The sequence below is a fragment of the Megalobrama amblycephala genome, linkage group LG14 (genome assembly GCF_018812025.1).
Source record: "Megalobrama amblycephala isolate DHTTF-2021 linkage group LG14, ASM1881202v1, whole genome shotgun sequence".
In the NCBI taxonomy this organism is placed as follows: domain Eukaryota; kingdom Metazoa; phylum Chordata; class Actinopteri; order Cypriniformes; family Xenocyprididae; genus Megalobrama; species Megalobrama amblycephala.
In genome coordinates, this window is record NC_063057.1 from 49150652 (window position 1) to 49169426 (window position 18775).

At 34.5% G+C, this 18775-nt stretch overlaps 1 protein-coding gene across 2 annotated transcripts; it reads left to right on the plus strand.

Annotated features, from left to right (window-relative positions):
- Positions 1-453: 453 nt before the first annotated feature.
- metap2a (methionyl aminopeptidase 2a) lies at positions 454-15502 on the plus strand. Of its 2 annotated transcripts, none has more exons than XM_048157369.1 (11): positions 454-733; positions 1918-2019; positions 3155-3220; positions 7634-7736; positions 8268-8429; positions 8621-8802; positions 10430-10524; positions 10593-10689; positions 10781-10884; positions 13653-13768; positions 14786-15502. In XM_048157369.1, the coding sequence occupies exons 1-11, from the start codon at positions 577-579 to the stop codon at positions 15036-15038; spliced, it is 1437 nt and encodes a 478-aa protein (XP_048013326.1). In that variant the 5' UTR covers positions 454-576; the 3' UTR covers positions 15039-15502. The 2 variants fall into 2 exon arrangements, with proteins under 2 accessions (XP_048013326.1, XP_048013327.1); XM_048157370.1 differs by having other exon boundaries at positions 466-733; positions 1921-2019.
- Positions 15503-18775: the final 3273 nt, after the last annotated feature.

The following is an 18775-nucleotide window of genomic DNA, read 5'->3' on the forward strand; positions in this document are numbered from 1 at the left end:
CAGTTAGAATGGTCCTACGATTTTTTTAATATATAATATTATTGTTTCAGAGTTAAATATGACCCTTCGTGAGATTAACTGTAAATAAATGAGTGAAGGTACGAGTCTATACACATTATGACTGCTCAAAACGTACACATTATAGCTACTTTAGAATATGAAGATGGAATAAATACTTTAGATATTTAAAATAAACCTGCAGTTTTGTCTAATTTTCTCTGAATGGGTTTCATTCATTAATATTCCGCTCGCTACGTTACAAACTCCACTATATCGCAGGCTTGATTCATGAATATTTATCATTATGAGTGACGTTTGCCCATTGGGTCTATCTGATTGGCTAAGAGGCAGAACGCACTAGTCAGCAGGACGTGTTCATGAATATTAATTAGATTACTTTTCTTAGATGCTCTAGGCAGCAGCGTGAGCGCGACCTAATTAACATTAATGAGCTAACTCTTCGCTGTAGTAGGATGCTTGTAATTTCGCATTCCGCGTCATGCACTCAGCTGATTCGGCAGCTTTTCTCCGCTCCTCCCACAATTCATCCGTCCCTCTCCACTCGCGTCCGCAATCATGGAGGCGAACGGGACCGAGCAGCTGCAGCCGGTGAAACCGGTACAGCCAGGCATGGACATGCTGATTCTTAACGGGGACGCGGCGGAACGAGAAGAAGCCGACCCCGCCAAGAAGAAGAAGAAAAAAAAGAAGAAAAGCAAATTAGCCGTTTCTGGTGAGTGTCTCATTAATAGTAGTAAGTGCAGAGACCCCTTTATAACACTGCTGCTTTAAATATCAGCTCTGAACTCTGCTTAGATTAACTCAAGACGGGGCTGATCTGTCCTATTAGAAGTTATGTAAGTGCAAAAGTAAAAAAAAAAAAGTTTTTTTCAATATTAGGAATTTTAGTATGCATTGGAATGTTTTGGGATCCTAAAGAAAAGATTAAAAACATATGTATTTTTAAATTAATGTAAAATAATTAAATAATATGTATTTAAATATATAATGTTAACATATTTATTATTTTATGTATTTTTGTCTTAGATACAAAAGAATATAGATTGCATATATGCTGCTTTGAGGTCCCAAAGGAAAGCTTTTTCAAATAATTACTTTTAATATGTTATACTTTTATTGATTTACTATTAAACATTAATTTATTATTTTTATAGATATAGATATAGAAGAATATAGATATAGGCTGCATCTCAAAATATTATATTATAATATTATAATTAATTTATGCTGAAAAATGCTGTCTATGTTGGCAGTTCACAAGGATTTCAGCTCAAGATGCCCTCGTTACTTTTATACTTACACTTGTATACTACTTTTATACTACCTAGACATTAAATTTTATACATCCAAAATTTAATGTCTAGGTAGTTTTTTTTTTTACCCTAAGATATCCAGAAAAGTCCAGAAAGTTATGCATAGCTACCCATAAATAAATACTTGAAATTAAAGTATGGTTGTCACTTCAGGTCTCTTTTAAAGTTAATAGCTTATGTTCGAGAAGTAATCTGATTTGAGAAATATCATTAAGTTATAGATTATGTAAAAATTCTGCTATGCATACACTTGTATTTCATAACATGTACTTTTCTGTGTACTTGCAACATCACGTCTAATGGGTTGCCCTACCAAGGTTATATGATGCTGCATATTGTTCCTCAGGCTTGTTCTGAGCCAAGTTTGCTTTCGTATAGATCCAGTATATGAGATGAATTTGTGGACAGTTTCCAGACTGACAGCAGTTACTCACTTCCTTGTCATACACACACACACACACACACACACACACACACACACACACACACACACACCTACACAGACCGCTGCTTCTGATGCATCTGGCACACTTAGCACTTCCTTTGCTTATGTGCTTGTTCACCTGTGTGTGTGACTTTGCAGCAGGACACGGAGAGCAGGGTGAGGATGGCGAGGTGGAGATGAGGAAACAAACAGAACAGCAGAACCTGGATGAGAAAGATAGAGAAGAGGATGGAGAAGACGGTATTCCACTTTTAAATGAGCGCTTCTAGTTCTTATACTAATTTTTTACCACATAAATGATCTAACACCACTTGTTTTTTTCTATAATGCTTTAGTGATCTTATTCACTGATACACTACCCAAATGTGCATACAATATCTGGATAACCAGTTACATTTGTCAAAATGTGCAGGAGACAAAGTGCACTGCACAGGGTTTTTATCCCACAATGCAATGTTCCCTTCCATTTCTAGTGTGATGAAAGAACTGGAAGTAATTTCAACAAAGATTTTTGACATTGTCTTGACAAATTTTCTTTTTTTTTTTTTCTCAGACTTCCTTGAGTTGAGATGTTATTTCACAAAATTGGATTAAAAATACAGTTAAACTCTTTTTTGATTTAAAAAATAATAACTCAAGGTCATGTCTCAACAACATACTACTGTTTATTGTTTAATATTTTTTGTATACTAACTTCTACACAGTAATATTTAATAATTTTTTTAGTATATATATATATATATATATATATATATATATATATATATATATATATATATATATATATATATATATATATATATATATATATATAATATATTACTACATTTTTAGTTGTCAATTGTTTTGTGATAATGCAATGAAACATCAAATTGTGCAGATATACTTGTTTTGGCCTGGCTGTAATTTGCCTTTTTTGCCAAATAATTTTGTCAGATTAATACCTATACATAAATGAAGTTTACTGTTTTGTTTTTTCATTAATATTTATAATTTAATATTAATAATTAAAAAAAAAAATGCTAGAATATTTTCCTGATATTCTGATCATTTAATCTATTTTGTAAGGTCAATTTTTTTAATCAATTTTAAAAACAAATATCCCCCCCGGCCATCACTTTTGATACATATATATATATATATATATATATATATATATATATATATATATATATATATATATATATATATATATATATATATATATATATACACATGCATGCATACAGTATATGTTCATCGCTACTGTATATATAAAATGTTAAAAAAATAAGCAACATATAATATATACTGAGCAGTATACAGTATGCCCGTAGAATAATGTTGTTTTAATTGCTCGTCACTTATTATTGTGTCAACCCTGTTACCATCACAGACGGTGAGGAGGCTGATAACATCTCTGGGAAAAAGAAGAAAAAGAAGACAAAAAAGAAGAAAGGACGTAAGGGTTTTTTTTTTCTCCATAGATGTTAGATAATGACCTCTGAAGAGAAATGAGCAGTAATCAGTTAGGATCTGTGACCGTGTCAGTGCAGCACCTTTGAATGTGTGCCAATACGGGGACCGCGGTACGAATCAGCGTATGTGTGCTGCTGTTGATGGGGGCAGGGAGTGTGTTTGGCCAATGCAGCGGACTGGCGTAATGCCAGATCACTGTGCCCCTGGGAAAATCCTGCAGTGCAGCCTTTATTTCAGCTGAGGATTTTGAGCGGGTCCCAAGTGCCACGAAATGCTTTGTCGCTATTTAGCAGATATGTATCAGAGACGTAACATAAAACGTTCAAGTCAGCTTAAAAAAAAAAACAGATGTTATCAGCTAACTTTTCCACAAACTTTCGCTGTAATTTTATAGCTGACGTGTGTCTTATGATGTTCAAAAATGAGAGAAAGTGTATTCACACTCCCTTACAATCCTTTTTCCTTGGTGCTCAAAAGAAGTAAAAACAAAAGTATAAGCAAAATGTTCATGCTGCTCTTTTCCATGCTGACAGCATATAGTGATCAGGGTCTAAAATGACCAAAAAAAAAAAAAGTTATTAAAGTAGTTCATATGACTTGTGCACTTGTTATTCAATCAAAAGAGGCCATCTGCATTGTCATGTTAGACAAGTACATACTGCAAATTTTATAAGCAGGGGTTTCAATTGGTATGGTAGGGTAATGGCGGCTGCCATACCTTGGTTGCCTGATCAGGTCAATGCAACTAATATATTTTTGTGCATTTTTGACAGATTCATTGATTAAAACGGGAGTTTTCGCATTAAATGAGTTTGTGCTGAACTGACAGCTTCACTGATTATAACGGAAGCGCTCTTTACTTGCTGTCTAATTTTTATTTGCAATTTGAAGAAAAGTTTTTGTTTTTTATGAGACTTTGTGTGACAAAAATAGAAAAAAAAAAATCCATTTTTAAATGTTAGGCTTCTTCTTTCTCCCTCGTCTACACTGCGTTTCCACAGCATTTCAGAAACGATCTCCGTCTACACTACATGGCCAAAAATGCATGTCACATGACCGTTCATGCACACTGGGTATGCGCGTTCAAGTGTAAACAGTTGTCTCTTGCGCATGTAGGTAGCTCATAGCTGCAGTATTAAAAAATGCAGTTTAACTGCACAATGGCTGCTTAAAAATGACAACAAAGCCAGCAAAGATTGCAGTTCAGTCTCTGTGTTATTGTTTACATGGTCGTCAAGGATACGCAGAGCGAAAGTGGGTAGCCAAGTCTCCGTTTTGGTCCGTTTACACTGAAACGCAACCCTGGCATTTTCAAACTAAAACGAGCTCTGCAGCGTTTTCGAAAGTCTCCGTTTTGAGGGTCGAAAACGGCAGAGTGTAAACAACAGGCATAACGTTAACTGTAGCAAAAGTTATGCGTTTTAAAATGAAAACGCATTAGTGTAAACTGGGCCTTAGAATAGTGATTGTTGGTCAATATGCTGCTGGCTGTAGTGGTAATTTAATAAAAGTTTTTGTTGTTCATCAAGTGTTATCCTACATTAATGTTATTTCTACATTGTTTTCTTTTGTAAAACTAAAAGTTTTGAAGGATGAACAAAAAATGTTTTTGGTCATCACATTAAAGATAACTTTTAAATTTGATAATATTCAGACTGTTGAGCTTTGAAGTGCGGGAAAAAGTTGTGTGAAGTACTTGAAATTGGGACTGTCACGCAGGGCCGGGTCTGGGGGGGGGGGGGGGGTCTAGTAACGAGAGATTTCTCGTGTGCCCCTCCAACATCCCCAGGATACTCTTTTTTTTTTTTTTGTGATAGCACACAAAATGTAAAAAATATATCAACACTAAATTAGTTACACATGCAAATTACTAGAAACATTGTGCTGTTGTATTTTTCTGGCGCGCCTCACGGCGCGCATCCTTTTACAGTACTCCCTCACAGGCATGCTCAGCACTTCAGGAGCTCACACCATGCCAGAATTGCCAGAATTACAAGATTTCAACTTGTAAAAAGCATTCATGTCCTCATCCACATCCTTTTTCTAAGCAGTTTTCCAAGACTTTTGCACACCTTATCACTTCTCAAGACGGCCATTGACAATTACATGAGCAGATGACAAACAGCTCCTTCATAAATGCGCTCTAGTCTCTATTTAAACATGCACACACCGTTAATATATTGCTACACGATCATGGAACACTTGGAAATTTAGCTTGGAATTTTAAAATTGTGATTTCCAAGTCATGAAAAATCTCGAAAATGAATAAATAAAAAATAAAATAAAAATAGATGTAACTAATCTAGTAATATAAAATAGTTTTGTTCACTTATGTTCAGCTCTGAAATATTCTATCAGCATATTGCGCTATTTGTTGAATAGTAGCCTATTATTTGATGTCAAAAGTTACATGCTCCTTTCAGAATCTGCAAAATATCAATAATTAAAAAAATAAATAAGTGAGATCAATTTTTTTTTTTTATTTAGCACTGCAACAAAAATGTATTATTATGAGATGTTTACATATAGTCCACAATATATAATATCTGCCTTTACACAAATTAAGCAGTTCAAAAGTTTACACACACTTAATTTATTCTCAGTACTGTGTGTCATTAATTTAAGACTGTTTTTATAATTTTCTTTATGATTAGGCCCATGTTTGGGACTCTTCTCATACCCAACTGTTACAAATGGTGAAAACATTTACTGATACTCCAGAAGGAAACAATGCATTAAAATTCAGGGGGTGTAAACATTTGCACAGGATGGTTGGGGGGTAAATTGTTTTTATTTTGTCTTCTGAAAAGTGTTTTATAAAGCTTTTGTAGGACAAAACTAAAAACAAGTAGATCTTTAAATAAAATAATAACTTCCAGTCTTATTCCAGTCAGAATTTCCAGTCATCCTGTTCATAGGTTATTGTGTTGTGTTGTCTTGGGCATCAGTGAATGTTTGCAGCTTTTGATCATCCAGGTAACAACACACACTATGAAGAATCAAGCATATAAACTTTTGAACTGGATCTTTTGTGTAAATTCAATTATTATGTCTTGTTTTTATTTTTATATAGTCAAAATAACTGAGCACAACTCTATAGAAATTAACCAAAAATATAAGGGGGAAAAACTCGAAAAAGGAAAGAATCATGTAACCAGGTCTTCTAATGGTTTAAATTTCTTCAATGAACCAAGTTGTCTTCTTCCACTTTTAAATTTTACCATTCTTAGAATTTTGGATTTACTCTAAATCTTTTTCTGAAAAACAGAAAACAATGGCTTTGTTTTAAGTAACTTACAGTAAATTAATATAACATGAATATAACATTTTCCCAAAATGAAAATATTCAGTAGAAATTGAATGTGTACATCTTCCATTATTATGCCAAAAGTTATGTCATTTTTAGAAAATGAATTGTAATTTTAAGCCATTCGTATATGTTAGACCAAAAGTCTCACAGAATCACAAAAAAAAAAATCACAGAAAGTACTTTTGTGATCAATATTAAATCTGAAAAAAACCTGAAAAACGGAAGAAACTGTTTAGTAGTTAAAAGGGGGTGCGGGGGGCGAGGGGATTAGGGAGATCATAAACCTATGATTCATATATCATATTATGCTGCCCCCACCAATTTTTCAAAATGCCCCCCCAGTCACGCAATCCTAGAACCGGGCCTGCTGTCACGTCAAGGGAGTAATATTGGATGACGTCATTAGAGTCATACATTGGCTTTTGGTGAGTTGACGCCACAGATTATAATGCACAAATAGCAGAATGTTAATCTAATATAGTAATAATCTTTAAACTTAGTAAATTACCAACCTAAATGCTGTTTTTGAGCTTCTTCATCTCAAACTTACGGATACACAACACCGACTTTTAAAATTTTGAAAAAAAAGGGGGGAAAAAACCTGAAATGCGTCATACAAGTCACAGAGAAAAACTGGGCGTCTTACATTAACCGACTGATTATCACACGCTACCAAACTTTCAATTTGTGTCACAATATCAAACCTGCTTGATATGCTTCAACTAGATGGAATCATGGTCTAAAGCTTAAAAATCAGTGTCTGTGGCCATCATACACTACATGATTTTCTGTGAACTCCGACTGACCAAAATCTTCAGGATATCGTCAGCGTTCTTTTTAACACAGTGCTCTGTGTGAACTGTAGGCATATTTGAAATGGTGCCCAAACACTATCCAAATGTATAGCTTTACTTTCATTGTATGGAAAAGAGCAGCGTGAACATTCTGTGAAATATCTTCTTTTGAGTTCCACAAAAGATTCATTCTTAGAGATTTAGAACGAAATGAGTGTGAACATTTATGTGACCTATCCCATCTTTACTGAAGATGTTGTTCTCACATTGATATCTACCTTCTCTCCTGTAGCCAAAACTCAAACGGACCCACCATCGATCCCCATTTGTGATCTATACACCAGCGGTGTGTTTCCTGTGGGTCAGGAGTGTGAATACCCTCCATCACAGGATGGGTAAGGATGTTTTGTCTTTTCTCAATGTGAATACACTCTTTAATGCCCTCAGGTCACCTTGTACTTTCTACGGGCTGCTCTACCTCGTATTACCCTGTGCTCTGTGTAATATTATATCGCTGAGACTACTGACACAGAGGTCACTCATGTTCCCTCGCGCCTAAAGTACTCTCTCCAAAAATAGTTGTGTGCGAGGGCCAGCTCATAAACTTAACTTCCTCACATCATCTTACCTCTTACTGAATCTTCGAAGGCGTTTATGGCTTGTAAATGGATAGTCTTGACTTGACTTTGCCAAACTTTATCCATAATAGTCAGAGAAGGTACAACCAATCAGCTATAAGTTGCAATTGACTGATATAAACAATATTTAATAGCACATAAGCTAAAAGCCGCCATTTCACCCCATTTATGAGACTTTTCCCGATCATTACAGAAAGTCTGTAATGGCCCATCTATCTTTAATAGTGTTTATATGAAGGTGGATATTCTCAAGGTAAAAATAAATGTTCTTGCTACATCACCTCTCAGGTCTAGCGCCGCTTGGAGAATGAGCAACGAGGAGAAGCAAATGATGGATAAAGCCAACGAGGAGATGTGGAATGATTTCCGGCAGGCGGCCGAAGCCCATCGGCAGGTGCGGCAATATGTGAAGAGCTGGATCAAACCTGGAATGACTATGATTGACATTTGGTGAGGATGTTATGACATTAACATCTGTTAACCTGCAGTGTGGTTCTTTTTTAAAGTGTTAAAATAGAAAAATTTAACTCCAACCGGGTTTGAAAATATCAGTTGAAGTGATGTTCTTCATAAAAGAAATGGATGTCAATATGTTTTTGGTATTAGCGACACATCTCATTTTCATGTGTTCTCTGGTTCAGCGAGCGGTTGGAGGACTGCAGTAGGAAGTTGATCAAAGAAAACGGTTTGAACGCAGGGCTGGCGTTTCCTACCGGGTGCTCACTGAATAACTGTGCTGCTCACTACACACCAAACGCTGGAGACCCTACTGTCCTCCAGTACGACGACGTGTGCAAGATTGATTTCGGCACACACATCAACGGTACGGCCATGGACGACACTATATTTAAAACAGTAGTCTGGTATTCATAGTATAGTTGTATAGTATTCATAGTATATTATATAGTATTCATCTACTAATATAATAGTATTATTTATCATAATTAAAAGCCGTGTAGTTAAAGTAATATTAAATCATAAAGTACTCAATTTAAAAGCTCAATTTAAAATTATTGATGATTGGCTTTTAATAATAATATCATAATAATAATAATTATTATTATTATAAACCAATTATTGTTTTAGCAAAAATAAATAGTAAAAACCTGATATAGTTTTACCATTAATTTTTCCCACTATGAAAATAGCCACAGAAGCTGGCATGGCATTAAAAACAAACAAACTATTATTATTATTATTATTATTATTATTATTATTATTGTTGTTGTTGTTGTTGTTGTTGTTATTATTAAACAATCATAATAATTAAAAGCAATGTAAAGCAAGATAAAATAAAATAAGAATTAAATTATGATGATTGGCTTTTATTAATAAACAATTATAATACATTTATTATATTTACATTATTATAATAAAAGCCATGTAAAGTACTTAATATAAAATAGTAATGAAATGATTATGATGATTGGCTTTAATAATAATAATAATAATAATAATAATAATAATTTATTGTTGTTTTTATTATTATTATTATTAATAAACAATCATAATTAAAAACCATGTAAAATACTTCATATAAAATAATAATTAAATTATGATGATTGGTTTTTAATAATAATAATAATTGTATTGTTGTTGTTGTTAATAAATCATAATAAAAGCCGTATAAAGTACTTAATATAAATAAGAATTAATTTATGATGATTATTTTTTAATAATAATAATAATAATAATAATAATAATTTAATTGTTGTTATTATTAACAATAAATGGTTTATTATTATTAATAAATCATAATAAAAGCCATGTAAAGTACTTAATATAAAATAAGAATTAATTTATGATGATTGGTTTTTAATAATAATTTTATTGTTGTTGTTGTTGTTATTATTAATAAATGGTTTATTATTAATAATAAATCATAATAAAAGCCATGTAAAGTACTTTATATAAAATAAGAATTAAATTATGATGATTGCTTTTAATAATAATTATTAGTAATTAATAATTAGTAAATAGTAATTAAAACCCATATATCCATATATTTAAATATAAAATAAGAATTCAATTATTATTATTAACTGATGATGATTATTATTTATACAACAGTTAGTTATTAAAAACTTTAATATAAAATAATAGAACAAAAATGCAACTGTACACTAGCAAACCTTGAACATATTTGGCTGAATCTATGTTTCTCATGATCTGAGAAATGCATATTAGGAAAGTGGTGGGGAAATTATTATGCATTTGATTTAATGTTTTCACTGGAGAGTAGACTGTAGATGAGCGATGGACTGTGAAATGAAAATGTCTCTGTATTATCCCTGTCATAAGCGTGTTTTTCTTTTTTAACATAAGAAAGGATTCATAAAATGGTGGGAACAATGTTAGCATAACTTACGTATGACAAAAAACGCTCTTTGATTCATAGTGTTAGCACAAAGCATTTACTGTGTGTGTGTGTGTGTGTGTGTGTGTTTTAGGCAGGATCATTGACTGTGCCTTCACCGTCACCTTCAATCCAAAGTATGACCGCTTGCTTGAGGCTGTGAGAGATGCAACCGACACGGGCATCAAGGTGAGCATGTGCGACTGACGCGATAAATTATCATGCGTGTGCAGAAGTAACATTGTCTCTTTCCACAGTGTGCAGGTATAGATGTGCGTCTTTGCGATGTTGGAGAAGCAATACAGGAAGTGATGGAGTCATACGAGGTTGAAATAGATGGGAAAACGTACCAAGGTGTTGACTGAAATAAATTCTTTCTTGCAAATTCTTATTAATAATAATCTTAATCTCCTAAATGCACCTCATTTTGTGTGTATTTCCTCAGTCAAACCTATCCGGAATCTGAACGGACACTCAATTGGTCAGTATCGGATACATGCCGGTAAAACGGTGCCTATAGTGAAGGGAGGAGAAGCCACTAGAATGGAGGTGTGTGTGTGTTTGTCTGTGTTTATCATCTTGTATGTGTTAAATTGAAGGTGTCCTTATCACTTATCAAAATTTCCTGATAATTTACTCACCCCCATGTCATCCAAGATGTTCATGTCCTTCTTTCTTCAGTTTAAAAGAAATGAAGGTTTTTGATGAAAACATTCCAGGACTTTTCTCCATATAGTGGACTTCAATGGAGCCCAAACAGTTGAAGGTCAAAATTAGTTTAATCGCAGCTTCAAAACGTTCTACATGATCCCAGACGAGGAATAAGGGTCTTATCTAGAGAAACCATCACTCATTTTCTAAAAAAACAAACAAAAAAACACACACATAAGTTTTAACAATAAATGCTCATCTTGAACTAGCTCTCTTCTTCTCTATTAGAAGTCCAGCAGTGTAGACACTGCTAAGTGTATTACTGCCCTCCACAGGTCAAAGTTTGAACTAATTGTAATATACTTGCACTTTATACAGAGAACACATTAATGGACATTTTTAAAAAGATTTCTCTTGGAGTAATTTTAGAATTTCTGTCGAATATTCAATTGAAAGACTCTATGTAATTGTTGTTGTTGTTATTATTAATGTTGTTGTTATTGGTATATATTAGGGTTGGGCATCTAAGGTATAATGCCGATCCGATACGCATCTCGATACAAAGTATCCGATCCGATATATTAACTATACATGTGTGGCATTTTGCGATGCAATACGATACGATTCACACCCATATCACGATACGATGCGATAATTCAGCACTAGCTAATTAGATCAAGTTTATGTGGTGATGTGAAAGAGGATGCGGTGCCATTGAATTAGTTTGATTATTTATTAACCAAGTAAAACCAATATTTTTTTTACAAACTGGCTTTTCAAGTGAGATATCAGATTAGTCGTACTGCCCGTGTATTTTACAGATGTGCGGCACATTTTACAAATTGCATCTGTCTTGTCAAGTCGTCCGTCTTTCTTGTAAAATTCATAGTCTTCCCAAACTTTAGATTTAAAATTCAGTGGAGGATAAATTATCTCGGCGTCCGACATGTTTGTTTTGCTTACTACTCGCGCTTCCTGACAACTACCTTTGGGCGCATCACTGGCTTCATCCGCGCAGCTGATACATTGAGTTGTAGTGTACACACATCCGCAAGTCCGTTGCTTAGGCCTACTTTATGTAGGTCGATTAAATTATGCGCAAAAAACAGGTTGACGGCACTTGTTAATAAATAAAGAAATACATTCTGTATTAAAAGGATAAGCTGTATCTAGGAAAAACCGATGCATCTCGCAAAAAACGATGCATCTCGATTTGCTTCCAAAATTTAATTCATCCTCTGCTGCTCTACCGATGCACTCGCATCGTGCACACGCATGACCGCGTCTCGATACATATCGGTTAATCTTCCCATCCCTAGTATATATGCCTGATTTTGTATAGTGATTGTTTTTAAGACAAAATTGTTAAATTATTGTAAACAATGTATTGAAGTGATACTGCTGATTGCCATGAATATAGCCATTGCTGCTGATATGGCATTAAATCATAAATAAATAAATAAATAAATATATACTTGCACTAGCATATTGTATATGACAATTTAGTTCAAACTTTGACCTGTGGAGGGCAGTAATACACTTAGCAGTGTCTACACTGCTGGACTTCTAATAGAGAAGAAAAAGAAGAGAGCTAGTTCAAGATGAGCATTTATGGTTAAAATGTATAAAATTTTATTGTTTTTTAGAAAATGAGCGATGGTTTCTCTAAGACCCTTATTTCTCATCTGGGATCGCTGTAAACTGTAATTTTGACCTTCAACCGTTTGTGCTCCATTGAAGTCCACTATATGGACAAAAATTCTGGAATGTTTTCATCAAAAACCTTAATTTCTTTTCGACTGAAGAAAGAAAGACATGAACATCTTGGATGACATGGGGGTGAGTAAATCATCAGTAAATTTTATTTTGAAAGTGAACTAATCCTTTAATGCAGTATGTACTGTATGTATGCATGGTATTTCATGCCATTCTCTAATCTTAAAGGTGTCCATTTCATGTTGGCTATGTTTAGAATGGCATTACTACTCTTAATATTTATGCAGTATATGCTGCTTAGATTACTGTATTCCATAATGCAGTGCACTCGTCTTGACTTTTCACTAATGAACTGGAACAAGGTTTTGGATATTGACATGTTTATAAAAAAAAAAAATGTATGCCTAATGTTTTTTGTCTTGTCACATTCAGTTGAATTACATAAATCACGTAAATAATAGCCTGTATTTTCAATTCAAAATGTTTTTTTTTTTGTTTTTTGTTTTTTTACATTTGTCTTGATCATATTGCCATTGTTTTACCACAAAAACCTGAATGAAAACTGAAAAAGGCAACCATTTTTATTTGTGACATGATAATAACAATGTAGTTTACTACAGTTTGAAACTGCTTACTGGTTAATGTTCCTTTTTTTATATATATATAGTAGGCAGTACACTGTTTTGTATACAGTATGATTTGTGTATAGTAGTATACAGATTATGTGCAATATACACTTGTACAGTATTCGTATTCAGTTTCAAAAGCCCCAGTAGTTGCTGTTGTATGCTAGCATATATGCTAAGGCTAATTGTTTAAAGTTGTGTAATTGTCCTTTCTGAGAATTGAAAGACTGAAATGGCAATTTTTTTTTACATTCATCATCATGTTTATAGAATAAATATGTAAGTATTTTGACTGGCTCTCTATTAATGTTCACTGACGTCCAGGAGGGGGAGGTGTTTGCGATTGAGACGTTCGGCAGCACTGGTAAAGGAGTGGTGCATGATGACATGGACTGCTCCCATTACATGAAGAACTTTGATGTCGGACATGTGCCAATCAGGTAAGAGCCAATGTTAATCAGCTAGTCTGAAACTTCACATTTTGGCCATTCATTCACATGACAACGGCGTTTTAGGGGCCTGAAAACGCAAAGTTTCGAAGTACAAGTTTTTGAAATCGATACTGTTATTGTCTCAGTGTAAACTACAAAAACGTGAATTTGTGAAAACTGTGACGTCATGCGCATGTGTATTAAGCATTCAGTCTATAGGTGCATGGTGTTTCTTTACAAAGTGACATCGCCAACTACTGGCCTGGCAGCATAATACAGCATTTTTAGTTGTTTTCTCGGATTCGTGTGAATGGGGATCATTTTGTCAACGCTGTTATTTGTACGCAAAAAACACAGTGGAAAAACTTTTCTGCTTTTAGTACATTGTTGTCGTGTAAATGTACCCTTAGTCTTCTGGGTTTTGACGTCATGACTGCAGCACTCTATTAAGCAAGTATTTTTATGAATAATTTCTACATTGTGTGCAGTGTCTTCAGGTCATTTTCATAAAAATGTTTTTGTTTTGTTAAAAATTTAAGGCATTGTATGCATTTACACGAGTTTACATTTATGCATATGGCCTGATGCAGCTATTTACAACATAAGTTCTAGGTTTACAAATGCTTTATACACAGCAATTTTTCGCAAGAATGTTTTTTGGATTTGAAAACTATTTACACATTGCTGTAATTACACAGAAACACAGTTCACCATTTTATGAACTATTACATATAGAATGCAACAATTATGTAAGATTGGTTAATAAACGATTTGCACAAAAAATCTAAATTATAAAATATTAACGGACATGTAAATTTTATAGAAGCTTGAAACTCATAAAGGAATAGCTGATCTACAACTTAAAATTCTGTTATTGTTCACTCACGCTTCTGTCGTTCCAAATCTGTATGACTTTCTGTGGAACACAAAGTAGACGGTTTGAAGAATGTTCAAACTGCTCTATTCTTTAAACCAGATTAATAAACTGAAAGAAACATTTCGTAACCTTTCTTTAATGCACTTCAGGCTGCCCAGGGCAAAGCACTTGCTAAACGTGGTGAACGAACACTTCGGCACCCTGGCGTTCTGTCGCCGCTGGCTCGACCGTTTGGGTGAAAGCAAGTACCTGATGGCCCTGAAGAACCTGTGTGACCTGGGCATCATCGACCCCTACCCCCCTCTGTGTGACGCCAAGGGCTCGTACACAGCTCAGTTCGAACACACCATCCTGCTCAGACCTACATGCAAGGAAGTCGTGAGCCGTGGAGACGACTACTGAGACGTACATATGCATAAACACTCACACTCCAGTCCCATGCAAAAAATAAACAAACATGTATGCATTCTTAAAAGAAGAAACTTGTTTAAAACCCGAAATGCTAATTTGACCATATACTCGGCATTAAGTTAGGCAAACTACTATGCATGTGTACAAGCCAGTGCCCGAATTAATGTGTTTTCGAAGTGAGCAAGATAAAGACTTTCTACTCATTTGTACTCTGTGTAGTGAATGAGAGAATGCAAAGAGTATGGCTGCTTGGCTTTACACGTCACTGAAGGGCTTTTGCAAGAAAAACAAATTCATCAGGAATCAGTCAATATGCGCACAGCTTTTACAGGTTTTTTTTTTTTTTTTTTGGTATTTGTATAATATCAAATGACTGTCTCATCTAGTACCTATTACATTTTGAACTCCCTGAATTTTTTTTAAAAAAGACTAAATAAACTGTACAATACTTCAAATTGTTTGTAGTTCTTTACAGGCTAAATCTTTCATAATTGCAAAAATATTTATGCATTATTCCTGAAATTAAGATTAAGTGGTATGTATAAGGTTTATTAAGAGTACATACTGAAAATATTTTCAAATAGTAACTGAGGAAACTCTGCTCAAAATATCAGGTTTTAAGTTAGAATTATGTAAATGTTGTTATAACACGACTTCATCCAAACCTTCTTTTTTCCCCTGCGAATTTACTGTAAAAATCAGTCCAAAAAAAACCTTTTTTGTCAACTCTGAAGCTAAAAAACTTCCACGATCACTTTTACCCTTCAAGATTGCCTCTGATGGTTTTAGATATCTGGGGTTCTTTTTTACAAGTTCATTTAATAATTTATTTGCAAAAAATTTTCAACCGCTTGTGGACAAATCCAAACTGGATATGGGTAGGTGAGCCTCTCTCCCTTTATCCCTTGTAGGTCGCATTAACCTTGTCAAAATGGTTATTCTGCCTAAATTTCTATATTACTTTCAACACATACCTATTTGCATTACTAAATCTTTCTTTACTGGCTTTGACAGTCTTTTGCGTTCATTTCTATGGGGGAATAAACCCGCTAGCCTCAAAGAAATCAATTCTACAACTTCCTAAAGCTAAGGGAGGCTTTGCACTCCCCAACTTTCAGCAGTATTACTGGGCTTGTAACATCAATAAACTTCTCTTTTGGAACAAGGATACCTACTCTGACAGTTGTCCTCCTTGGGTGCATACAGAAATTTTATCAATGAAAAGCACTCTCTATTCTGTTGTCTGTTCTCAACTGCCCTTAGTTGTAAACAGAGTCTCGGATAAACCAATAGTCACTAGCTCCCTTAAAATTTGGGTCCAATTTAGGAAACACTATGGTTTACATAGAGGCTCTACCCAAATGCCCATCCTCAACAATTACTTTTTTCCCCTCTTCTAACTCGGATCCAGCATTTCGCCTTTGGTCATCTAGTGGCCTTATCAAGATTAGTGACCTCTATGACAATGGAGTATTTGTCTCTTTTTCTTTCTTATCTCAAAAGTATAACCTACCCAGTCATCATTTATTTCGGTTCTTTCAAATCAGACACTTTATACAGAAGCAGTTTCCTCATTTTCCTAACCGTCCCCCTGAAACACAAATTGATCACTTTCTCGCTTTAAATGCCAGCCACAGGCATTTAATCTCAGTTATTTATAATTTAATAAATTCTATTAGTTCGGACTTTAATGACACTCTTAAAGATACCTGGGAGCAAGACCTTGGCATTACTATTACAGAGGATCTATGGCATAACATCTTGAACCAGGTACACTCTTCTTCTTTATGTGCCAGGCATGGCTTAATGCAATGTAAAATACTATTCAGAGCTCACTTAACCAATGCCAAACTGGCAAAAAATCTTCCCAGACAAGAGTGCTGCCTGCAACCGTTGCAAGCAGTCACCTGTCAACCATCTGCATATGTTTTGGACGTGTCCACAGCTAGTAACTTTTTGGACCAATGTATTTGAGACACTTAAAAAACCTCTCAACACTAATATTGACCCTGACCCATTCATAGCCCTTTTTGGGGTCTCCCCTAGGCCTGATCTGGTGGCCCGAGATCGTAAAGTTATTGCTTTTACTACAATCTTGGCCAGACGGGCTATCCTTCTTAAGTGGAAGCATGTTTCTCCTCCAACATATGACCGGTGGATACAGGACATTTTCTACTGCATTGGGCTTGAAAAGTTAAGATGCTCACTCTCTGGTTCACTTAAAACTTTTCACAAGACCTGGGATCCCTTCTTAAATTACATTAAGGGTTTACCTTGCACACCTGTAACTAGCAGTGTTACATAATTTTCATTCATCAGAAGGATCTTTTTAGAAGGAACTTTAAGAAATGTTTTTATTTTATTTTATCTTATATATATATATATATATATATATATATATATATATATATATATATATATATATATATATATATATATATATATACACACACACACACACACACACACACACACACACACACACACACACACACACACACACACACACACACACACACACACACACACACACACACACACACACACACACACACACATGTATAATTTTTCATGTTTACTTTTTTTTTTTTTTTTTTCCTATGACATTGATTTTGGGGAGGGGGATCAGGTAAGGGGTTAATAATGGACAACATTTAATTGTTTACTGTTTTCATGATGTCCTATTCTGTACTGTCCCTAAAAACCAATAAAAAAGATTGGGAGTAAAAATCAGTCCAAACACTATTATTGCCATTTTAGATTTTGCATATTTCACAGTCATGAATTTGGTTGTTTGTTAATGGAATCTGTTGGGCTATGTTTAGACTGTCAGTCCAAATCCGATTTTTGTGCATATTCGATTGGAATCCCATCAAATTTAGCAAGTGTGAATGGCCAAAAATCACATGAAATGCAATGTTTACAAATCCCTTTTGAGCTACATTCATATGTGGTTTGAAATCCTATTCAAATCGCATTTCTGGAAATTAGTTTCACTGCTCTGATCGAATTTTGTGTGGTTTGTGACTTTCTCACGCCATGTAAAACATAAACGTCAGACACTGTTATAGGAAACATGCTTAAAGTCACTGCAAAAACAAGGCTGTGTTGTTGCAAAGTGCCGGACGAGCAGAAAAAAACAATCTAATGGAGACATGTTTTGAAACTGGCGGAGACGACAGCACGGATTAAGCCGTGGATACCAGCCTCCTAATTTATATTTCTGCCGTAGTGCCCTGCCTCATACACATTGTCATGTTGTCAAGTCACCTTTATTTATATAGCGCTTTTTACATTACAGATTGTTTCAAAGCAGTCTTACATAACAGGAAAATAATGTAACAAAGTTTGTTTTGGCTGTACAGCAGCTCTAGATGAAAATAGTGTCATTGTCCAGCTTAAGTAAGTTCAGTATTGGTTTATTTCCATTGTAAAAATCATTAGTTATAAATTTAATTAATTTATCTATACAGCAACTCAGTTCAGTTTACATACAATGGTGTCAATGCAGGCAAATCAAAAACATTGTTGAATATCAAGTGTCCCCAACTAAGCAAGCCAGAGGCGACAGCGGCAAGGAACCCAAACTCCATCAGGTGACAAAAGGGGTCAGGGGGCCAGTTCTCCTCTGGCCAACAACCAACAGTGGATGATTATGATTCAGGCAGCATTACAGGTCAGAAGTCAGACTGGGATCCGAACAGTCCAAATATTTAATCCACTTCCAT